This window comes from Indicator indicator, chromosome 1, assembly GCF_027791375.1.
Source record: "Indicator indicator isolate 239-I01 chromosome 1, UM_Iind_1.1, whole genome shotgun sequence".
NCBI classification, from domain to species: Eukaryota; Metazoa; Chordata; class Aves; order Piciformes; family Indicatoridae; genus Indicator; species Indicator indicator.
The window spans coordinates 29,000,512-29,026,124 of NC_072010.1; the positions used below are offsets into that span (position 1 = coordinate 29,000,512).

The 25,613-nt window shown below is 39.2% G+C and overlaps 1 protein-coding gene across 2 annotated transcripts; it reads right to left on the bottom strand.

Annotated features, from left to right (window-relative positions):
* Positions 1-3,276: 3,276 nt before the first annotated feature.
* Positions 3,277-25,412, bottom strand: VPS36 (vacuolar protein sorting 36 homolog). 2 transcript variants are annotated; one of them, XM_054383388.1, is made up of 14 exons: positions 25,344-25,412; positions 23,573-23,641; positions 20,306-20,376; positions 18,259-18,373; positions 16,729-16,818; positions 15,346-15,432; positions 10,167-10,199; positions 9,976-10,053; positions 9,458-9,592; positions 7,879-7,944; positions 7,266-7,330; positions 6,726-6,810; positions 3,464-3,540; positions 3,277-3,380 (listed from the first exon to the last, which is right to left on the bottom strand). In XM_054383388.1, the coding sequence occupies exons 1-14, from the start codon at positions 25,410-25,412 to the stop codon at positions 3,287-3,289; spliced, it is 1,134 nt and encodes a 377-aa protein (XP_054239363.1). In that variant the 3' UTR covers positions 3,277-3,286. The 2 variants fall into 2 exon arrangements, with proteins under 2 accessions (XP_054239363.1, XP_054239356.1); XM_054383381.1 differs by having other exon boundaries at positions 25,317-25,412.
* Between the last annotated feature and the right edge of the window lie 201 nt (positions 25,413-25,613).

The following is a 25,613-nucleotide window of genomic DNA, read 5'->3' on the forward strand; positions in this document are numbered from 1 at the left end:
GGGGGTTCCTCCCAAGGAAAGCAATGATTTCACATCAAAGCCACAAAAGATTCAGCCTTTCCAGCGGGTATTTTGAAAGAACTGTCCACTTGCAAATGAGAATCTCCTAGGCGTGAGGATGCAGTTACTTCTACTGGTGGCAACAGGCTCTCACCATCTCCCGCTACTGCCCTCATGAATTCACTGACTATACTTCCACTAATTTTACACGAAGCACAGTAAGGCCCTTTGGACAAATTGTAGAAGTCCTGTTAGAAGAACTGAGTATGACTTCTGAAGACTTCCAAATACACATACATACATACCCAAAAAATGTTTGCAGTTCAGAAACATGGTTCAGTTTACAGCCATGTTTCCATAGGCTGAATATAATTGTCCAGAAAACAAAGGCAGAGGAGAAATGGAAGAGATGTAGATTCCTAAGCAGCATTCTTTTCCTGTCAGAGATATAAAAAGGTCTGTTCAAAACTAAAAACATAACTACCATTTAAGGCTGCTCCATTTAAAAAAAAGCACTTTTTGAGGAGATGTTACAAACCTCTGTTCAAAGGACTGTATAATTGGACAGCCCTGGCAAAGTAAGATTATGTTCACGTATCATGATACAAATATTCTAGCAATAATCAAAACACAAAAGGTGCATGTAGGTACCTTCTCTATTAAATTAGAATGATCTGTGAGAATGGCAGCTCCTGTATTTGCATCTCTCCTATAATCCCACTTCAATACTCTCAACAAGAATGGAAACAGGACTGAGCAAGAACAGCTTAGGATTGTGTTCCATCCATCCATGGTACCATGTACCTGTAAATATGACACTCCATTTGTTAGCCCAGCAGGTCAGTGTGGTAGCAGATATATGATTTCTGTTGTCTTTCAGTTGGGAAAACATATCTGAATGTGTCAAACACCTCTCCCATGCTAGCACAGGATGTATCCTTGGCTCAGACCCAGACTGGTTCCCTCATGAAACTGGTGCTTGCGTAAACACCTGTAGTTTTGTGGTTCTAGCTGGGATAGGTCATTCTGCAACAGAACCAGGGCATTTTAATTACATGTAATACTGACTTTCGATTTTAAATAAAAAGTATCTTGCACTGTTTTAGGTACAAAATAACACAGCAAAAATATGATGTGCTTTAAAAGCTTGCCTCACAGAACCACAAGATTTTGATGTGTAAAGATGTCAAAGCTCCCCAAAACATTTTGGAAGGAAAAAAACCTGACAGAACAGTCAATTTAGGAAAATATTTTAATTTTTATTATTTTCTAGTAGTCATTTTCTCATTTGTATGTTTAAATTCTAAACCAGCTATACCATTTACCCTATAGATTTCTTCCCTATAGGAAAAAAAAAACAAAACAAAAAATCTCTTGGGAAAGAAAAGCACAAGAAGGGACCATAATTCTAAACAGGCTGTATTGTTATTGCTTAATTAAGATAATGAAATGCTCAGGGTTGGAGCAGTGGAGGCCAGGAGTTTACACTAGGCATTTCCTTTCTGGTTTTGTTCTTCCTGCTGAAGACATGCCCCCTTGTGGGCAGAGGTTCAGACCATAAACCACTGATCTTCCTTGACAGGTTTGGGTACCAGGCAAAAGAAACAGTTGACACAGAACAGATTTTTTTATTCTGATTTCTCACTTTTCAGTCCCTCTTTAGATGGATGATGCTTTGTGCACTTCATTTAGATCTCTTCTGTGGGTTGTGGGGAGCATGAAGTGAAGCAGCAAGTCATAAAACTCCTGAAGAGATGATACTAGATGATCAACACAGTAAGAATAGTATGGAACCAGTTCCTTCAGCTGTGTCAAATACATTAGTTTTAGCACCTTCATAAAACCAGAAAGCTGCGTTAAAGAAAGCACTGCATCAGAGTTTGCTTGTGACAAGCGTAAGAGGTCACAATTTGCTGGATCTAAATAAGCATCCTACAAACCAAAAGCATCTTTGCTGTGGGGATCTCTTCATTGGACTCCTTATTGGCAGGCTCTTAACCTTTGTCTGTGGTAACACTCAAATAGTTCTGAAAATATTTTCAGCATCTTAAAAGCCTATTTCTCCTTTTTTGTAATGCTGAATCTGTCCATGACAACCACAACACAGTCACCTATCTGTTGTCCTTGCCCATACCTTGAATTTTGTTATTTATTAAAACTGGTCACTTCAAAACACAAAAATTTAAGTTATGTGGATCATAAACATCCACTTATCATTACCATGACAGCAGATCTTCAAGTAATGTGACAACTCCACTGGAGTTATGCAAACTGAGACTATCAAATTGCATTCAGTATGAACACAAGGTGAGGAATACCAAATGATACAATACCTTTTGACTATTAAACATAGGGTGATAGTCTTCTTCATCCCTTCAGCACTGACATCATGTTAATTTTCACATACAAGATATAAGCAAATGAACTGTTGGTCCAAAGCAGGTAACAGGCTGATAAACAAATGGTCTCTCATTAGAAGTGCAAGATAAAAACTGAGCACATTAAAGAAGAGCCTGATAGAGTGATGGGAGGCTACTGCACTCTGTTACATAAAAGGAGGACAGAAAAAGGGCACCCAAAGTGCAACATAATGGACAGGAAGGAAGATGGCAAGGAAAGAGAAGGGAGGAAGTCTGTGCTAACAATACTTCTATCTGAGATATTAGCATAAGGCATGACAAAATAAACCCTGTGTTTTCTAGATTCACACAGCACACGTTAATATATCCTGCAGCAGGTTCTGTCTCAAAGTAAAAAGAACCCCCAGATCCTCTCTTAGAAAACTGTTCAGCACTTCAAGGAGAAGGGGTTATTCTACCTGGGTTTATTCCTTAGTACACACTAAAGACTTTTTATCACTACGGATACATCTGTCCACTTTGTTGCTCTATACATAAACAAACTGAAACTGGAGTATGCAGTAACCTGTCTTCTGGGTGCTGATCCTCATGGTAGACTACAGGGATATTCCCTCCACTTTCACTTGTGTGGAATCTTCATCTGACTTCTCTTGAAATGAGAAACTACAGAGCACATCAAACAAGACTTGAAACATGAGCTGGCTGGTGTGAGACAATTCACATGCTTCTGACTTAGTGATTCCTACCTCCTTTCAGTTCCACATAGGAGGATTCAGCACTTGAAATACCTGAGAACCGTGAAGTATTACAATGTTCACTGTTGCAGCTAACTAACAAAAATAAAAATTTTAAAGTCAGTTGTTGGAAGGGTTATGCCCTCTGATCTCTTGTTCAACTGTTACAGAACAAACTGTACACAAACTACATTAGCTTTGTGTCAGAAATAAATTTGGGTAGAATCTCAAGCCCTCCACTGAATCATCTCTGCAAAGATGGCCCATTTTTTCAGCAAGAAGCAGCCTAAAAAGAGGAAAAGAAGAGATGCTGTATTACTTGAAGACAACATGATAACAAAGGTATTAAAAAGAGCAATTCTTACTCACCTTTCTTTAGCTAAGAGAACAGACATCCCCACAAGCTTGGCAAACTCATCAGCTGTGAGAGAACCCTTTTCAGATACCTGTCAAAAATCAAACACACAAATAAACTGTGGCATTAAAAGAACAAGAAGTTCTCTCAGATACTGAATCATGCTTAGCCTTCTGAAATGGCAAATTGGTAACAAATCCTTTGGAAAGACAACTAGGTTGCATTTTTTTTTTTTTTTTTTACAAAGTACAAATAATAGTATTTCCTCTTAAAAATACTCATTACTGTATCCTGGGAAAACTGCCAAGTATAGAAAAAGGAACACAGAAAAGAGTTAAATCTGAAGGGGAAAAAAAATTAATCACATGGTACTCTTTCCTTCAGATTTTTTTTTCAAAGCTGCCTTGAGACAAAATAAAAATCAGAATAGCTCAGACAGCAGTATACCATCACAATCAGTATTTACACAGCCCAACTAAACCAAGTGATTAGGATTCAGCAAAGCCTAAATGAAGAAATAAAAAACCTGTTTAGGGCAGGTCATCAATTTAGAAATTTAAGTCATCTCAGATGGAAGTGGAGATTTTTTAAAAAATTATTTAATATAATTTAAATATCCCCATTGCCTGCAGAAAAATCACCAAACCTTAGTACTCCACCCTGTATTATGCCATACTAGAGCCATCACAAGAAGCCAGCATCACATTCCATTGACACAAAAAAGAGGTTCAGTCTTGGGAGACAAAACTTTGACCCCATTGTCTCAACCATGCTAGTTAACACATGCCAAAATGAAACCTTCCCACACGGGATGGACTTGTGGATGCTTAAAATAGTATGTAAGAAGTGTAATTTATCACTGCATTGAATTTCCCATATAAGCATGTTTTATTACTCTACAAATTAGTAATTTTTCCATTTCTCCATCGCTTCAGGTTCATGCAAACTTGTACATCCCGATGTAGCTGCCATTTCCTGTTTCCCACAGACCTGGGTGGGGAGGGGTCTATTCTGCATTCTGCGTCATTCTCAGCAGTAATCTTTTTACAGAAACTCAGATTAGATTAGTCCTGACTTGAGATTTTATGAAGCTGAGTGATAAATCTGAGTAATGGAAGTCTGCTACACAATCTAATATGCATATGGATGATTAATTATCTTTCCTTCCCAAACCACTACTCTCATCAAAGGTGACTTTGGGTTCCTTTGATTTCCATGTCATTTCCTGTCTTCACCAGCTATTCAAAACCACATCTCTCTTCTGTTTGAAACCCTGTGACTTCCTTTTGCTTTTCCTCAGAAGTTTCATGTTACTGTACATTGTACATGTAAGCACAAGGTGCTCTTGGCCACAAGTTTGATCTTGTCTTCCCTTTCCCTTATGGGTTAGCCCTCCTCATTCAAAGCCTTTCCCTTACATTTTTCTATGAAAATGAAAGAAAAAAGACATTTTGGTAATAAATAGACTGGGGACTAGCCTGCTGGAGAGCAGTGAAAGGGAAAAGGACCTGGGGGTCCTAGTGAATGGAACGATGACCATGAGCCAGCAATGTGCTCTTGTGGCCAAGAAGGCCAAAGCCATTCTGGGATGTATTAGAAGGAGTGTGGTTAGCAGGTCCAGAGAAGTTCTCCTCCCCCTCTACTCTGCCCTGGTGAAATCACATCTGGAATATTGTGTCCACTTCTGGGCCCCTCAGTTCAAGGACAGGGAACTGCCTGAAAGAGTCCAGCACAGAGCCACAAAAATGATTAAGGGAGTGGAACATCTTCCTTATGAGGAGAGACTGAGGGAGCTGGGGCTCTTCACCTTGGAGAGGAGGAGATTGAGGGGTGACCTAATTCATGTTTATAAATATGTAAAGGGTGAGTGGCAACATGATGGAGCCAGGCCTGTTCTCTGTGATGCCCAGTGACCAGACAATGGGCAATGGGTGGAAGTCGAGGCATAGGAAGTTCCATGGAAACATGAGGAAAAAATTTTTCACTGTGAAAGTCACAAAACACTGGAACAGACTGCCCAGGGGGGTTGTGGAGTCTCCCTCTTTGGAGATAATCGAAACCTGCCTGGATGTGCTCCCATGTGATCTGGTATAGATGATCCTGCTGTGGCAGAGGGCTTGGACTAGATGATCCTTCCCCTCCAACCCTTAACATTCTGTGATTCTGTGATAAATCCACCATCTGCTGCTTTTTGCAGTTGACCTCATTTATTATCAAGAGAAGGTCTTTACTTTTGTTTCAAAGAGATAAGCACTTTTACTGAAAGCAACAGCTTAATGAGGAAACAAAAGTAATCAGCAAAAAAATGGACTAGGTATTTTTCTGTTAATATAAGAAAATAAACTGAAAGGATTAACTCATATGCAAAGATTTAAGCATCTTAATTCTGATAATTTAGGATGGAACCTTTCAGATAGCTAAATACATTTTTCTTATCTGAAAAGGTTTTAATGAGAGAAAGCTATATGGTAACAATCATGCAAAAGCACTGAAGAGTTTACCTCATGCATCAAGAAAGTGTCTGCAAGACTTTTTCTTGGCTGCTTAAGTCAAGTCTTTGACTTTGCTGTTTAACTTTGGATACACCAAATTGGCCTTTACTCAACTTTATGAAAACCAAAAAATAATAACATCCCACTGGAAAAGACACAGTAAAATGCATCACATGATGGGATAGTAAGGCTTTAAGGAGTTCAGAGGTAGCAAGACCACAAAGGTTTACCACAGTGAGAAATTTATACTAATTCTTTTCCTGATAAAGCTAACTCAATTCTAAACACGCTACTCTCCTACTGAGCCCTTGTTGTAACAGCAAACTCAGGACACGTTGTTACTCACACAATGTACTATTTTATGAAACAAACTCAAACCAAACAACTGCCTGTATCAACATTCAAGAGCTACTTCTACTGCCTTCAAGCACATTGTGTACAGTGTCTGAAGTCCACTTCTGTTAAATGAAGTCCTTAATACATGCCATGAATTTCATTCCACAGTACAAAAGATCTGCAGAAAGGCTGAAGGGTTAACAGCGTTTGAAAAGAGATGGAAAAGTGATTTGTTCCTTAAGGAGAAAGCAATTACTAAGATTATTGCCTGCACAGTACTTTGAAGATGAAAAGTGCTATTTAAGTATTACTGTTAGAAGACTTCGAAATGGAGTATTTTGTATTTCAAAACCTCACAAGGAAATCCTGTACCTCAAGTTTTAATAGTTAATGTGTTTAAATTTCCCCAGTAGAGTCAGAACACTTAAAAGAAATGAAGCACACTTACTGTTTCTAACGCAGAAGCTACCATTTCCTCTTCATTATGAGACTGGAGTTCAATCACCATCACACCACTGTCAAATATCCGAAGTCTAAAATCAAAAGAGAGAATCAAAGTAACTAAAAACACTGTGTGCATCACCTACGGTTGCACTTCCAATGCATCCACACCTACAACCACGTTTTAACAGTGGGGAAATAAACCCCCAAAACTTCTGTAAAGTGAACTTTAAACACTAAAAGCATCTTCTAAATCTGAAGAGACTGAAAAGAGCAGGGCATATGGCTGGGATTAGTTAAACAGTTTTCCCAGTCTGAAAATAAATGTATTGGAAGTGAAAATAATTTTGTCTTCCTAGCAAAGTGAAAGGTGGTCATATTTGCGTGTATAGTGTATACAGCAGCATCCTGGAAGCATCCTTTGTTTAGGAAAAAAAACAACAAACCAAAACAAAACACATACTGCAGGTAAGATATTAAGTCATCCAACTACCATGTTCTGACTTGTGAGTGACATTTTTTCTAAATGCATCTGTAAAGCTCTTACCTTAATGGTAATTTCAGTGACTCCAGCATCTTACAAGCATTTACTAAATCTTCTGGTGACAACAACTGTTAAAATAGTAAAACATATTTATTCACACCTTGCCTTTCAAATACAGACCACAATACCAAAACAGTTTTAGTAACGACAGCTATAAAATACACCAGGCTACACAATATTGTTAATTTTCTTCTTTTGTATTGTGCAGTCAGTTTTCTTGACTTTTGTGCTCCTCTCTGTACCACTTCTATGTGTTCTATGATAATCCTTCTTGCCCTCCTTACAGAAAGAATTGACATATTTTGTAAACAAAACAAAACAAGCCTTTCACCATTACTTAATATTCTCTGTCATTTCAGTTTTCTTTCCAGATAAGGATGGATTTTCTCTTTCATATGGTCTTGTAAAAGAAGCATACATTACAACAACTCAGAGGATACATCAACATTACATGGAAGAAGGAAAAAGGGTAAAACTCCCTTATCTTAATAAAGTTGATCATGCTGTTAGACAGGTAGAATAAGCAATTGGTAGGGAGCATTTTTCCTCTTTTTTCTTGAGTTACCTCACCACTGATATGCATTTTATAAAACATTTTACAAAACCAATTTCTCACCTCTAATCCTCGTGCACGATTTACCAGGCAGTACACTTCTGTAAGAGACATGATCCCTCCTCGCTCCTGTATTAAGCACAAGACTGGTAAGAGAAATAGCATTAATCTAGCAGGCACAAGCTTACGTTTGACTGACTGAACAGGCGAACAGGAGTTAAATGAAAAAATGAAAACACGAAGAAAATGAAGAAATGCAGAAACTACCCAGGCAATACCATGCATTTCTAGCATCAAAGGTAAGCTGTTACATCTTTCTCTCATCATTTTAAAATGCAAAATAGTGATTGCTTTGACTTTAAAGCAGAGAATAAAAATCACAGAAATAAGGAGTTTCAATGTATTAAGTCTATCAAGTTACTGCTTTTACTTTGCAGGCATACTCAGTTTTCCATGCTGATCACAGTTTCACCTACTTTGCACAGAAACAGTGTAATATGTATGCTTTTTAGTAGACATCACAGTATCACAGTGTATCAGAGGCTGGAAGGGACCTCAAGAGATCATCAGGTCCAATCACCCTGAAAAGCAGGATCACTTAGGGTAGTCTGCACAGGAATGCATCCAGGTGGGTTTTGAAAGTCTCCAGAGAAGGAGACTCCACAACCCCCATGGGCAGCCTGTTCTAGTGCTCTGTCACCCTCACTGTAAAGAAGTTTCCTCTCATGTTGAGGTGCAACCTTCTATGTTTAAGTTTGAACCCGTTGTTGTCTTATTACTGTGAACCACCAAAAAGAGCCTGGCCCCCTCCACTTGACACCCACCCCTCACATATTTATACACATTTATGAGATCCCCTCTCAGTCTTCTCTTCCCAAGACTAAATAGCCCCAGGAATTTCAGCCTCTCTTCATAGGGGAGATGCTCAAGTCCCCTAACCTTCCTTGTGGCTCTCCATTGGATTATCTCCAGCAGGTCTCTGTCTTTCTTGAACTGGGGAGCCCAAAACTGGACACAGTATTCCAGGTGTGGTCTCACCAGGACAGAGTAGAGAGGAAGAAGAACTTCCCTAGACCTGCTGGACACACCTTTCTTGATGCATTGGCTCTCAGATACTACTCTAAGTTACAGCATGAAACATTATTTTTTGCTGAGGATCCTGAACTATGTAATAGCCTCAGATACATTAAAACATAAGGTATTATTAAGGGGTGGTAATCTATGTAATAACTCTGTGCTATATTTGCAAAAATACGTAATTTTTAAGTGGCTTAAAGACTGACTAATTGTATTTCCCAAGTCACTGTTGTTTCACTCTTTCTTTAAAGAAGTAATAATTCTGCAGCAAGGGTTGAACACAGGGCTGTTTAAATAGAAGAAAGACTGGTAGGATGATTTTCTAAATATCATTGATATTTTGCAAATTATAATTTGAGGTGTCATTACTGCAAAGATAAATTCTTACATATATTTTAAACTTTCCTGTTCAGAAAAAGGATTTATCTTCCTTCCACAAACATTGAATATGAGGTTGTGCAGCTAGATCAGACTTTAAAAAGAGTCACAATACTACAAGCAAAACATGTTTACATCAAAATTCAGAAACACAGACAGAAAATGCTTGTGCAGTTAGGTACTTTACCTCTAATGGTGTCTGCAGTATTCCAGCTAGTTGCTTTGCCAGTTGCATGTGGTACTGTGTACCAGATCCATATGTTTCCCTTGTAACTGGATTAGCTATACCCATACTCAGTAGATAGGACTTGAATCTAATAGTCTAAACAAATCAATAAATGTAAAAGTACATGAGGTAGGGAATGATTCTGGTTTTTACAAGTCTTTGATTTTATTATTTTAAGACAGTTTTGGTGAATAAATCCATTCCATTTACTACCAATAAAGTCAATTACTAGCAAAGAGAATGCAACACTTAACTTATATTTTACCAGTGGAGGTTAAAAATACCAAAAAAAACAACCCACAAAGGCAGTAAAATCTTTGCTTTTAAGAAAGGATCAAAGAAAAGCTAACACTAAACAAGTAAGTCACACAAAAAAACCCAACCCTGAAGTGCCCTTCATTAAGATTACATGTATTAAATGGATAACTTTGTTTTGCATAGGAACGTTTTTGTTGACTTTAAAAGCAAAATTCATTTACCTCATCTTCAGTGATGTCACCTTGTTTTTCTTTAATCTTATTAGCGATTGACTTGGATAATTCCACCATTTCCTTAGCCTACCAAGAAAGACACATAGATAGTCAAACACCCAGCTCAACAGAAAAAACCCCAACACACTTAAAACTGGGGAAACAAGCATAAGTCTGCTCGGGTAAGTGACACATCATACCTTCTCCATCAGTTTGCTAAGGTCTTCGAAAGCCTGAAATGAAATGCAGACACAGGAGATCAGTATAATTATGGCATTCAGCTTCATGGATACAGTGAGCTGCCCTTGTTCACCTATCCAAGCTACTCCTAAGAGCTGCTATCCCTTTAGATTAGTATGTTACAACATTAGATATCCTATAGTTTTATACTAGGTCTTAAAATCAAAATTATAACATCCATAAACAACAAAGAATAAAGAAAAGAACCAAACAGTCACATGCGCTTCTATTATGTGACCACTAGTTAAATATGATTTATGACATCTGTATGATAGGAAGGAACAATGAGATACTGAGGCCCAGAAAAGATTAAGCTGTCCCAGTTCATTGTGCTGACCTAAAAGCTGGGGGAAGGTTTCTTAGTGGCAATGGTAGGTTTTCTTCCAACAGTTAACCCTCACAAAAGAATATCTCTTGTTTCTGGCTAGCAGCAAGCCAGCCATAAAGCTACAGAAGTACTCCTCCTGAGAAGCCAATTTTAACCAGTAGATGTTACTAAGTTAGTAAGAAATAGTCATTTCAAGTGAGCAAGGAAGAGGGTGTATTGCTTTCACTTGTATGCTTAACTGAAGGGACGGAATCTCTGAAAATGTGGGGCAACATCCTTCATTTAAGTATTGCATACACAGGAACAGTGGTGCTGGCATAAACCAACAAAAAACAGTTAAAAAAAAATAACTAAGGTCCACGAGACAAATAATCAGATTTAAACAAATTAAGACAAAAACTAGATAAAAAGCCTCCTCTGAAAACTCTAGCTGTTGAACCCAAACCCTAAAGTACCTGCTGGAGCATGGGAAAATTGCACAAAACCAGCATTTTTTTTCTAGTCTAAGAAATCTTTTATTTTAACAAAAAAAATATATAATAAACTGGACATCCATCATAGGACCACAATTATATATCAAGTCTATTAAGCTTAGCAAACTGCTATGCTACTCACAGTAACTACAACCAACAAAGAATATATTTAGGCTTAAATAAAATGCACTTTAAAACAGCTGAGGGTATACTGAAATTAAAAAGTTTTAGTAATGATAACCACTAACTAACATTAAAAATTTAATGAAAAAAAACCAACCAAAACAAAACAAACCACAACAAATCAGCAAATAGATAAACGCAATTTATTTAAAAGCAACTCTCATTTCTCCTATACGCAGCAATACACATTCAGATATTCTCACCCACTCCTCTCAAATATGTTGTGACATGTTTTTTGAACTGGTGTGAGAAAAATTCCTCAGCTTTTCCAGCTGAATTTCACCTGACAGCACCATTAACCCTTCCAGCAACAAGAAGTTCTTCAGAATACATCATCTTGCCTTTAGCTTCTAGCCATTGCCTCTGTGTGATTCCTAGCATATTCCGACTAAGACCCCACTAGAAAGACACATTTTAGCAGAATTTGCACAGAAGACCCAATTGTTCCCATCTACATTTAGAAGCCTTACTTAGAAGCTTACTGGTCTGAGATTCAACACTCAAAGAAGAGAAAGAGATGCCTCCAGGAAGAGACAAGGTTTGCTTTTCGTATGAATCCCTCCCAATGGTGCCAATGTTCCTCCACTGTCTGGAAAAGTTTAGCCTCTTAGCAGGTGGTACCTAAGTCAGGTACCCAAAATAAAGTTGGATGAAGTTAGGCCCAAGGAGAGAAAAGAAAATATACTATCATATAAGAATAATCTACCACTATCAGAACAAAAGCTTCTCTTTGGGCTCTTTATTCTAACTTCCTAATCTGCCAAATTCAATAATTTACAATAGATGCCCCAATCTCTAGTGTAAATCAAAGACCTTCTGCTATAGTTGTATATGATATCAACAAAAAGTTTTCCAGCAAGGCCCTTCCCAGCTTATTTCTAATCTCTATAACCTGCATGAAAACATCATTCATCAAAAGAACCCTTGATTTAGCTAAATAAACAGCATGCTGTGTCTAACTCCTCCCCTGCCTGACTCACCGAGGGCAAGCCTGGAAACAAAGGGGAATGTGCACACACCTAACAGGAACTTCCTCAGATAAACAAAAGGCTAAAGAACTGGATTCTTATCAGCAGTGAACAGCAGATGCAGGAAGCCTTTTCCTGGAAGCCAGGGCACCATTTTTTAAATTAAGTCATTTATAACATTTAAAGCAGGAGGAAGGCAGGAGGAAGGCAGGATTTTACAAGCTGCGGTTTTCCTCCGTTCATACAACACACAGAAATGGATTTCTTTTATTCTCTGACGAAGCTACTAAAGGAAAAAATAACCAAACAATACCTTTTGAACTATATACACATGCATGTAGCCACAATACCTTTTGAACTACACACAGAAAGAACTTCATTCATTACATTCCTCATAAACAAAGACGAAAACGTTGAATGCTGTCAGTATCCATAACAGCACACAGCCTGCAGAGGTACTGTAATTTCCTTATGCATGAGAGCAGTGAATCACAGACTAGTTTGGGTTGGAAGGGACCTTCTAGTCATCTAGTCTAATTCCCCTGCAGTCAGCAGGAACATCTTTAACTAGACCAGGTTGCTCAGAGCCCTGTGAAGCCTGACATTGAGTAAGAAGTGAGAAACACTCCTAAACTCTCTGTTTGCACTCAAGAGTTACAGCTCAATGTCCAAATGGAGACCAGTGTGTCAAGTGGTGACCCTCAGGGGTCAGTACTGGGACTGGTGCTTTTTAACATCTTTGTCAGTGATATGGTCAGTGGCATTGAGTGCACCCTCAGCAAGTTTGTGGCTGACACCAAGCTGTGTGGTCTGGCTAACATGCTAGAGGGAAGGGATGCCATCCAGAAGGCCAAAAGGTATGCCCAAGCCAACCTCATGAAGTTCAACAAGGCCAAGCGCAAGGTCCTACACCTGGGTAGGGGTGATCCCAAGTACAAATATAGGCTGGGTGAGGAATGTCTCCAGAGCAGTCTTGAGGAGGAGGACTTGGGGGTGTCAGCTGATGAAAAACTCAGCATGAGCTGACAATGTGCACTTACATCCCAGAAGGCAAACCATGTCCTGGGCTGCATCAAAAGAAGTGTGACCAGCAGGATGAGGCAGGTGATTTTCCCCCTTTATTCTACTCTTGTAAGACCCCATCTGGAGTACCGTGTTCATTTCTGGGACTCCCAGAACAAGAGGGACACCAAACAGCTGGACTGTGTTCAGAGGAGGGTCATAAAGACGATCAGAGGGCTGGAGCACCTCCCATATGGGGACAGGCTACAACAGTTGGGGCTCTTCAGCCTGAAGAAAAAAAAAAGCTCTGGGGAGACCTTATAGTGACCTTCCAGTACCTGAAGGGGCCTACAAGAAAGTCATTAAGGCACTTTTTACGAGGGCTTGCAGCGATAGGATGAGAGGAATGGATTTAAGCTTGAGAAGAGTAGATTTAGACTGGATATTAGAAGGAAATTCTTTACAGTGAGGGTGGTGAGACACTGGAACAGGTTGCCTAGAGAGGTCATGGATGTCCCCTTCCTGGAAGTGTTCAAGGCCAGGCTGGATGAGGCCTTGAGCAACCTGGTCTAGAGGAAAGTGTCCCTGCCCATGGCAGGGGGTTAGAACTAGATGATCTTTAAGGTCCGTTCCAATCCAAACCATTCCATAAATCTACGAAACTCCTGTTACGGTTACTTTCTCCCTGGACAAAAGCCTCTTTGGCAAGGAGCAGCACAATGAGTACTGTTCCAAGGCAGGGTTTTAGTTCAGTGATGCTATTTAGCATGACTAGAACTCTGGTAGTCCATTAGTGGAGCGGAATGCCTATTTGTGACAGTTTAGGCTGGGTGCCTCCTAAACTGAAGCCACAGAATTACGCCTCCAATGTCCAGAGTGTCCAGCCTAATGGGTAGACACAGGAAATGGTGTGTTTCTACCTGTAAATCCTGCACCCTTATAAATCTGGTTGCAAAGTCATTGTCTTTCTTTCTTCCCTCTCTGCTCCTGTGGAAGATGCTTTCTTATCAGCTGACAGTGAGGGAGTACCTCAGGCTTCTTTGGCCTGTTTAGGCCTAATTCCAGAAGAAGGAGGGGGTGGCAGTTTCAGGCCTGGCCAGCCTGAGACCTGCCTAGCAATGGAGGGGAAGAAAGAGCCCCGAGGGTTTTGGGTGCACCCCAGGTGGGGAGAAGGGAAGCACTAGGCTTTTTGGTGTGGTGTAAAGGAACTCTGTATGCTTTGGATATGCTCACCACTAATGCTTTGTTGTTTTTGTAGTATGTTAATTGCTTTTCCATTTAAACTTTCCACGACTATCCAATCCATTTATGTGAGCATCACTCTTTTCCCCCTTTTGGGGCAATAGAGCATCTGTCTCGCTCTAAACTAGGACACTATTATATTGTGGCACACTGAACCCCAATAAACTTTGCCACAAGAATAAATGTGTTGTATGTAGTTTATGAGTACCTCTGTGGTAATCTCTACTACCAAGACAGAACCTAGACTATTTTTGAGGATATTGCCTGCAGGTATGTATGAAGAAATTAATTGCCTCTGTTGTCCCTGTACTATTGTCTGGAATTCAACTACTGTGCTGTTGCTGAGGAAAAGGATGGTCTCCTTCTAGCCCAGCTGTTTTGCAGATACTTTCAACATCTTGCTGATTCCCAGGCCACAGAACATTTTACTGTAATTATAAGTCAAAATCTAATGATTAAAAAAAGAATATTTATAAGATGAAAACCTAACTTCACCACAGTTATGTGCAGACACACGGATTAGTGTATTCTTCTTAACATGTATTAGATTTTCAATTGAAATCAAAATTAGATGTAGAAGAAAAAAAAAGGAAAAAGAAGGAAACCACCCCCCCCAAACTTGTAGTTGTCTCTTTCTGCAGATACCTTTGTGTTCTATCTCCCCTGATGAAAAGTCACTGAACTCAGATTTCTAATTCTACCAAGTCAAATTTTATGAATGCATACTGTTAGTTTCAAAGAACAGCCTTTCTGAGAGGAACCGCTTAAAGAAGTACCTTTACATATATTGAAAAGCCAGTTAAAGTAAATAACTGTAATTTATACACTCTTAATCAGTTCAAACTTCTCAACAAAAACAATAAATAGTCTCACCAGCCCTTAAAGAGTGTGAATGAATGGAAAGGGCTCAGGTGGTTGACCTTGAAACTTTAGTAGTATTTACCTCGGAAATGTTTTTGTCAGTCTCTTTTCTTTTTTCCTCTAATTTCCTTTCAATTCCTACAATTCCTACAGCCCTTATTCTTCCTGCCTGCAAAAGAAAATAAAGAGAGGAATCAAAATAGGAAATAGCAAATTTTCTCATCCACCTCACTGTGAAAAAACTTACATTAAGACAGGAAACATTACCCCAAAGAGCTGATATCATAACTACAATATTTCTTGCATTTCTTGAACACATCTTTTAAATCACTGTGAAAAACTCAAATAAACAGTAAGCATAAAGCATGTACAAATTTGCTGTAGTAGACAGATAATAAGATTATCGTATTGAAGCTATTAATACAAAGATGCATTCCAGCTCATCTCAGTTAAAGCCTCCCCCATACTACTGCTGTTGAAATGCAAAATGCAGGAGTGTCTCTGAACACAATTGACACAAGAAATGCAGCCTGAAGAAACAGCTTGAGAAACACAATGTTAAATGAGGTCTAACTTACCTTGCTGAGAAGTATCAGAATGGAAGTGAAGGTGAACTTTTTGTTTGATGCCAAATGTGTTTTGGTACCTGGTATGTGTGCCAGCCTTCAAAGCTCAGCACTCGTGTTTAAGATTTGATGTGACTTAACGAACAGAAGCAATGCACCTTCATTAACTGATCACTGACACAAGGCACAGGCTTCCCCATTAGTCCAAATGCAATTACAAAGGATGACACATTTGATTTGACATTGAATAATCTTTAAATCACCCATTTCATTCATGTAGTACTTTATGTTCAATATATTAATATCCTCAACATATTCATTTACAGAAACAACATCTGTATGTTTGCCAGAGTTACATATACAAGTATGCAGACAGATAAAGAAGACAATCTAACATGACAGAGATTCTCCATGACAGATGCCTATTTAGAATATACATTGAAATCAAACATACATAGGTTCCAAAGTCATATAAAAGCTGTATGTTATATATGACTTCCAGGCACACACACAAAAAAAATGAAATCACAGGATAAAAAAAATCTTCCAGCTTCATTATTCAGCTGTCATGTTGTATAAAATTATATGCAAATGTGTATTTATATTTCATAATTACACAAGTATTTGTGTGTGTCTGACTATATTAAAAAAAATGAGCTCATTATCAACTATGCGAGTCCAAACACACTCAAGGAAGATAGGCCACAGTATTGTATATCAGATGAAAACTGTGAAGGAAAAATTGATTTAAGTCAGTGTAGAAACAGGTGAAATAAGGCTGAATTCCCCCATGTGCCCACAGCGTTGGTTAGAGAGGCATGCTGGATGCAGCATATGGGGCAGTAAGGAGTGTAAACATGAGATTACATACAGATCCTGTTCAGAAACTCTCCACATACCTGTGGATCCTTGTTAACTTGAATGGTCTGACCAGTAGGCATGGTCTCCCATCTCCTTTGTGTCATTTCTTCTGATAATCGTCTATAGAACTGCAAACATTAAAGAGTGGCAAAAGATGTTTCATAAACTGTGCAGAGTACCTCTGGGTATTTTTAGCCTCTTGTTGGTTGATGCAATAAACTTCACTGCCTCACAGAGCAACATCCACAGTACAACATGCATTATATGGGAATTCTTAATGTCCAGTCTTCAGAAATACATGTGGTAGAGGAGAAGCCATGTAGCTACTCGTTAAACTCGCATGAATACTTCTTTAGGATATTCAAAATGTTCCAGAACATGCTAAAGTTAAAAATGTCAAGGTTTGCATGTTTTTAAAAGGAAGGAAAGTTGAACAATCCAATTACTCTTTGTTTGTTAATTCCACAATATAAAGACAACACAGATTGATTACATTTATTTGTTTATTGCTAACACCAGAAGGTGGCATTAGCTAATTAGTTAACAGTATGTGTATCCCACTGACCAAAATCCAGAAAGAAAATCTGTTCTATTTTAATGATTGTACAGAGTTCACAGGAAAGCATTCTGAAGTCATTAAGTCACTGCAGTGTACAATTAGAGTGCAAGTGATGCAGTAGGTAATCAGAAAGCATGGTAAGGTTGAATTTTCAGACGTGAACTTTAACATGAAAATAAATAAAGTTATGATCAGGCAAAACACCTATACAATTCTAACTAGGCATAAGTCTATACTTGTCCTAAGCTGAAAACCGCTCACAAAGAAATGAAAGTGAGTCTGATCAAGCACATGCATTTATGAGACATTTGTAACTAAGTCAAACTGAAAACGTGATTTCCTGCAGTGAACAACTGCAGCTTTTTTTCAGTGTTAAATTTCTCAGTCTCTTCAAGTGAGTATCTTGCACTGTGAAATTTCTTCAGTAAGTGCAATTTCTGTTTTTTTGGATAAGCCTTTTTCTAAAAACACGTGTTTTTTTTTTTTTTTTAGAATCCTCAAAGCCTTTGAGATTTGGTAAGCAATAAAAAAATAGAGGCTTATAAAACATAGAAGTAAAACAAAGCTCGGAGACAACAAAAGGTGTTCAGCAATAAAATCAGAGAGATGATTAGGAGTAAATTGCTTAATTTCTCTTCAGTAGAGGGTTAGCTAAAATGAAACACCTTTTACTCTGTTAAACATTTAACGTATTTCAGAGACATCATTTAGGAAAATCCTGTGTTGAATTTAAAGATTAAGAAAAGAAGCATAAGATCATATTAAATCTACTAAAATAAGGACAAAGCCTAATAATACCTCTCGGCGTTTTTAGAACTCTGTCTGCATTATTTAACTAAACTGTATAACCCTGAAGGCTCATAGCGCTTCTCTTCAAAAAAAGGATATACTGAAAAAGCCCCACCTCGAAAGTAAACATGGAAAGATCATGGAAAATTACCATTAACACAGAAAGAGAAAAGCATGTCTAAAGATCTGATGTGCTGTGCTTGCATGGGAAAAAACTTACCTCAATCTGCCCATGTTCTTTGAAAGAAAGTTTGATGTAGGAATATTTGCTGCTTTGGAATGGACCAGGCTCTTTGTTTGAAGAAGCAGGATGAAGATGAACTACTATTTTGGCACTAAGAAAAAGTTAAAGAGAAGAGGCAGCTTTCTTTAATACACTACAAAAAAAAAAAAAAGTCTGCAATCAAAGTTCACTATTTAATCAAAACCTCTATAAACTTTATCTCACATAAGAACTAAAGTACATCAAATAATGCTTTACGTTTGTATGCCAGCATTTAAGTACTTTGACTCACTATTATGGTAGATCTTACATTAAAACTACTATATGCTCTAAAACAGCAACATCTCACCAATAAAATGTAGCCACCATCAATTCTTAAGAAATCAATGTCACATATTTAACAGTTCAAGCAATAATTTCTGAAACATCTTTTAGTTAAGATAAAAACTAATCATCAAGCAGGCATTTGACACGGCTTTTGACTTGCCGTAGTTACTGCCAAAATACACTACCTTTGTCACAGGAAAAGGTCTCAATATGGTGTCTAATCTATCACACTTGTCATGTGAATTTGTCCAAAACCAACATTCAGAGGCAACATGTGTGGAAATAAGAGTCTAAAATGACACCTACCACCAAAACAAACCTTGAGATAGCATTATTTTAGGAACATAGACTGCTATCACAGTATGACAGCAAGGCTGCCATTCCCACTTCATTTTACTGATAACTCTTTTTCATGAATCTCCATTTACTTGGTATCTCCAGGCTCTAAGGAAAAGGACCTGGGAGTCCTGGTAGACAACAGGATGACTATGAGCTGGCAGTGTGTCCTCATGGCCAAGGCCAACGGCATCCTGGAATACATTAAGAGGAGTGTGGCCAGTAGGTTGAGGGAGTTTCTCTTCCGCCTTTACTCTGCATTGGTGAGGCCTCACCTGGAATACTGTCTAGTTCTGGGCACCCTAGCTCAAGAAGGACAAAACTACTGGAGAAAGTCCAGTGCAGAGCCACCAAGATGATTAAGGAAACTGGAATATGAGGAAAATTTGAGAGTTGAGTCTGTTTAGCTTAGAGAAGAGGAGGCTGAGCGGAGCTCTTATTAAAGCTTACAAATATCTAAGAAGCAGGTGTCAGACTCTTCTCAGTGATCCCCAGTGACACGATAAGAGGTAATGGGCCTAAATTTGAACATAGTTAAGTTCCATCTAAACATGAGAAGAAAATTCTTTACTTTGAGGGTGGCAGAGCACTGGAACAGGCTGCCCAGAGAGGTGGTGGAGTCTCCGTCCCTGGAGACTTTCAAGGCCCGCTTGGATGTGTTCCTATGTGATCTGATTTAGGTGATCCTGCTCTAGCAGAAGGGTTAGACTTGATCTTCAGAGGTCCATTCCAACTCCTACTATTCTGTAATTAATGATTTACCTGATTTGTTCTGGATGCCTCCTGCATATAACCTTACATGTCTGTCTATAGGGTGAAAGCAGATGTCACCTATATATATATATATTTCTCCAGCTAATATAGTTTTTCCTCTTTTTCTTGTGAAACTTCTTTATATACATGAACACAACTGAATTAGTTATTCAAGTAAGCAGAAACACTTGAGTTCCTTGTAACCATCGCTAGCATTGCCATGCTTTAAATCAATCACATATTCATGAAAAGTTATGTCACATGGGATCTGGCAGAATTTCCATTCCCAAACAGTTCTGCAACACAAAACACTACAATTAGCTTTCAAATTCAGGTTCAGCAAAATTACTTTTGTAATTTATGACTAATCAAATGAAAATGACAAGCTAGAATACATACTTGCTTAATGATTACAAGACAACTACTTAACAAATAACATCAAGCACCACTTTGTCATGACTCTATTGCACATTTGACCTCAGGGAAGGAAAGCAAGTCCTTGTGGCTGTCAATCTGGAAACTTAGATTATAAATGGAGCCTGTCATGAATTACTGTTTAATCTTGGGTACCTCATATAACATCATGGGCAAAGCATCCTTATGAAAAAGACAATGGCTATCACCTCACCTTTTTCCTATGCCAGCTGCTTGCTCTTCAATAAAGACAACCTGAGACAGAGGTATAGCAATACAGCACTCCTGGAATAATCAAATCAAACACAAGTGTCATTAAAGCCATACCCGGACTATTCATTCTCTAAAACAAACAGTACAGAGTTCTACAGGTGCTGCCTGAGGCACTCCCCACAAAGTATGATTGTAACAATTGAAACAATCTATTAAAGAGAAATGTAAGTAGAAATCTAATGCAAAATTGAAATTGAGTTGTGGCTAGTCAACAAAAAAAAAACACAAACCCAAATTTAAGTGTCAATCATTCAGCTTTAGACACCTTAAGCTAGATTGATAGAAGGACTTGGGAATTTAACAGATCTTTAGTATCTAAATTCAAAATCTAAACATGAAAATTTCCACTACTGCAGCTTATCCCTGTAGGGATACAACATTGGTTCTTAACATTTTTATATTAATGTTACTTTGGAAGCTAAAGCAATATCCAAAGGTACCAGTCAAATGCCGAATGCCTAAAAAACTATACTACCCTATGAGTGGGATAGGAATTTCTCTCTCAGTCCCACATTCAAGGACTTAATCCAGCAGCTGATGCAACTCAGCACACAACAGCCTGGTGACAGTCACCCAGTGACAGGTTACAATCCCTCGTTGAACCTCTCTCTTCCATCTGCTATGAAGCTGGGCCTACCACTAGGTTACAATGAACAGTGTTATGGGACCCTCTCAACCCCTACTACCAAAATTGTTCTTCTTTGCAAGGAACAATTAAATACTCATTCAATTGGAAATTAGGGAAGTACACATGCAGGAACTCCACCTAATGAGTAAATCTCTCATTGGGAAAAAAACATGGATTGTACTTCCTGTTCTAAAAACTCAGTGAGTTATCTAGACTCCTCTATGGCTCCAAATTTTACAGATGCTGCATAGAAGTTACTGTTTGCAAAATGCCTACATAGCACTGACATAGCACTGGACACTTTAAATACAGGCAAAATGATATTATCTTAAAAAAAAAAAAAGTCTTGAAAATGACAAGAGTCTTTCCATATAGTATGCACACTGTCAAAATGATTGACTCATTTAGTTCACAGCTACAATGTTATGAACCTATTGTAAGCACAAGAACTTAGAATCATCCCTTCCTGGTGAGAGAAGCAAGAGGAAGGGACACAAAACCAGAAAAATATAAAAAAAATTTGTGAGTTTATGTGGATTTATTTTTACTAATGTCTCATGCTCACATTGTGAATGATTTTATGATGTAAAATGGCATGTAAATTTATGTTGTAGGGTTTTTGCTTGTTTTGTTTTTCTGTATTTTCAAGTGCAGATGGTATGTAACAACAGTAGCTATAAAACACAGATGCCTGGTTTTGTTAAAAGGTTTGCTACATAACCTAATGACAAGTGCCCCACTTATTACAAAAGTTTGCTGACACAATAAAAAGGGACTCTCCCTAGAAGTTTATTCTAGGTAAAATAGCCAAGATTGCTAAGGCTGATGCTATCTAACAGCTGAGCTTTAGCCAACAACTCATCCTGAAAATAAAATGGCACTGTGCTCCCTATGTTTCAGTCGTAACAGCCTGAAAAAGAATCAGCTTTACTTACCACACTACCAAAGTTATCTGTGTTTATATCCCCCTAATCAGAACTGGGTAATTTTTACCAACCTTTTGGCCATATGTTTCTGCCCCTTCTGTTAATCAAGCCTGAAGCAGGTCAGAATCTTTCCTGAGTTAAATTAATATGCTGAAACAATACTATTTTTATTATTCTTTGAAGCTCTTGTCTGATAATTTAGCAAAGTCGATGATCTTGAAGGACTGCAAGAAACTATGTGGCTTAGGAGCAGGGGGAGAAGATGGGGAAAAGAGACAAATGCCATGGTTTTCTTGGAAACGAGAGAAGAATATGGACAGTTTTAAGACTTGCTTAAGCCATAATGCTCAATGTTACTTCAAAAAAGCAAAAAGTCCAAGTGAGAAGAAGTAGTGCATGTTGTAGTACATGCTTGCCTCTCAAAGAGTTGCTGATGAAGAAATAAGAATTTTAGCAGAGATAATTTATTTCATGCTGACTGTGCCAAAAAAGGTTTATATAGAATAGCTCATAAACAATCAACCCCTGATTTGTTTAACAGTAACCCCACCCTGGGGACCAGCTTTCAAAACATTTTGAAAAATTTGTACTAAAAATAGTTCTGTTGTTCCTTCAAACAACCCCTGAATAAAGAACATACTGCTTTGTCAATGTGAGAACATCCTTGGTGACCTTACCTTCAGAAGGCTCTTAGTAGCTCCCTGCTTTGGAGCAAGGATATGATAGTTGGTAGGGAACAGCCTTCTGGTGCAAGAGGTGCTTCAGCTAGCCTTGTAAAAGTAGTCCAAGAGGAATATAATTTGCTTTGAAAAGTTGTCATCTGAACATGCTCTCTCTAAACTCTGGCTTCAAGGGCTAAGTTTCTAAAAGCTTCTGTCCAAAACAAGCTTAATCCCACCTGGTTCTCAGGAGGACTTCTTCAACTCCAGCCATAAAGTGGTGCATAGTGTCACAGTCTATGCTTAGAGCTTTTCATGTGTTAGTGGTCTTTCTCATCCATTTCTAGCCTGCAATCTCTGGCTGTACCTTGATGATACAAAGCATTCAGCAGCAGTATTACTGCACTATAGTTCTGACACTGTCACTTAACTTCTGAGTCAGTTCCCCAAAGCAGTACAGACTTACTGAATGGACAGTTCAACACAGGAACAAGCACTCATGAGGGTTAAGACTTGTACAAAACAATACTGCCAAATGGTGGTCTGGGACTATATGGTGGGAGCAGAAATCAGAGAACCTTGACTTGAAAACAGTGAGGAAAAAAAGTCTTGCAAGACAAGGAGCACAGCAGAGGAGTTCCCATTATGATTTACCTGACACTTTCAACTTCAGTCTCTAAAGTAATGTTTTTTAGTACATGATATCAGACTCTTTTCTCCTTTATTTTTGTGCCGTGGAAAAAAGGAAAATTTATAGGATTCATTCTTACCCTTTCTAATTATTATTATTTTATTAAAATAGATCAAGGTGAAGGAACATTCCTGTACATAGTTTTCTTTCCACTGGGAGCAAACAAATGTACTATACTTCAAAACAAAACACACACAAAGGAAAGAAAAATCTCCTCTTGTGCGCAGTCTTGTCATTGCAAGTTACCTGTTTATCATGGAATTAACAACTGAATGACATAATAGAAAAAAAAAGTAGGACTTACATGATTCTTCTGATCCCTCCAGATTAGTCTGTGTGTGCTAAGCAGTAATACTCCACTATCAAATTTCACCTAAACAGGAAAAAATAAAACACATCAACAACAAATTTAACTAGTAAGCTGCACACATACTGATCTTGAAAAACATTACACATTACCACAACACAGAAATCAGATTCAAGGAGCCAGTATTTTGAGAACACTCTCTTTTTTTGTTGTTTGTTAGGGGGGGGTTTGTTTGGGGTTTTTGTTCTGTTTTTCAGAAAACACAATAAACGAAGCTTAGGAAAAAATGAAGAAAAATAGTATAAAACTTCCTTTTTTTGTCCTGTGTAACTTCCCCCCAGAAATCCTGAAGGATCTTCCTTCTGTGTGTCATGCAAAATACACAAACATTCTTAAATATAATGTATTAAACAGGGTTATTTGCTTGAGAATACTATTTGCTAACAAAGACAGTAAAAGTTATGCAAAGAAGAAAAAGAATCTAACAAGAACATGCTACACAGTCTATAATCTTCCAGCCTATCACATAGGAGTATTTCTTCTATCCACTTTACTGTTGAAAAGTTCCTTTACTTATCAGATGGCAATCAGTACGTGAAAAATGTGTTAGCAAACTGATTCCTACTTGTAAAACCTGGGGTACGTTTTCAGAGCTTTTTATGAGGCTATGCAACTACTGTGGTGCGGAAAAATGAAGAGATGGAGAGTTAGTCCAACAGCGAAGAGAAGCATGTAAGTATGTAGGTCCAGACAAAAACGCAGAGCAAGAAAGCATGTTTCACGACTAGAGAGCATATCACAGCTATCAGTATGACTCAAATGTGAATTGTATGACATCACACATCATTTAACTGGGAGAGCGTATAGCACTGATCCATAGTACGACCTACCAGTGGAGGCAGAAAAGATTGCAGGGTGAGAAAGAACAGAAAAAAATGTCAGCAAAGAAGTCCATGAATGAGGTCTCTGGAGAAAAAGGGTAAGTGAGGAAGAGGGCACAAAAATAAAACAGAATATAAAGGAGAGGACATAAGGAGGATGATGCTAATTCTTTTTCAGTGGTGCCCAATGAAAGGACAAGAGGTAATGGACACAAACTTGAAAATAGGAAGCTTCATGAGGAGTAACTTCTTTACAGTGATGGTGGTGGAGCTCTGAAACAGGCTGGAGGTGGCGGAGGCTGTGTCTCTGAAGTCATTCAAAGCCCGTTCTGCGCAACCTGCTCCAGAGATCCCTTCCGGCCCCTCTCACTCTGCGCTTGTGTGGCATGACCCATGCACGACGTCAAAGCCAAGGAGCACAGCTCACTGGCTGTAGCAACACGGGGGCGTCCTTAGCTCCGACACAGCCCAAGCAGCAGACGTCAGGTTTCATGTCAGTGACACCATCCCTGTAGGGATGCCCACCCTGCCTCCCTGTGGCACACGCTGTCCGAAGCCTTCCTCTGTCCCACAAAGCCTGGATCTCCTCGCTAACAGTCTTCTCACAGAACCAAACCCTGCCAGACTTAGGAGTAAAATACACTCCCACAGCTAATCGATGCTCCGCCTGCAGCCCAGGCCCCTCCACAATCCCTCCTCTCGCCCCTCCTCGCACGATCCCACCTACAGGCACACTCCCTGCCGCCCCCTTGGCGGGGGCACACGACGGTAACCTTTCCCCTTGCCGCCTCCTCTGCCCCAACCCTGGTCCACCGGGCCCTGCCACATCGCCAGGCCCCGCGCAGCGCCGCTCCCGTCACCTTCTCCTCCCCGTCGTAGAGGCGCACGCCACGCTGCTGGATCACCAGTGTCTCCCCCAGCTCCAGCAATCCGCTAGTCCACGCGAACCTGTCCATGGCGGACGCGCAGTCCCTCGCTCTCCCGCTGTGCCACCGGCAAACAGGGCCGCAGCCGCCTCTCCCCGCCCGCCGCCGCCGGGCAACCAGGCCCCATCCCCAACCACTCCGCGCCCCCTGGCGGCGGCGTGAGGTACAGCCACCATCTTCCTGCCGCGGCAGGGGACACCGCCCTGCTCTTCCCAGCGCCCTCTCGCCATT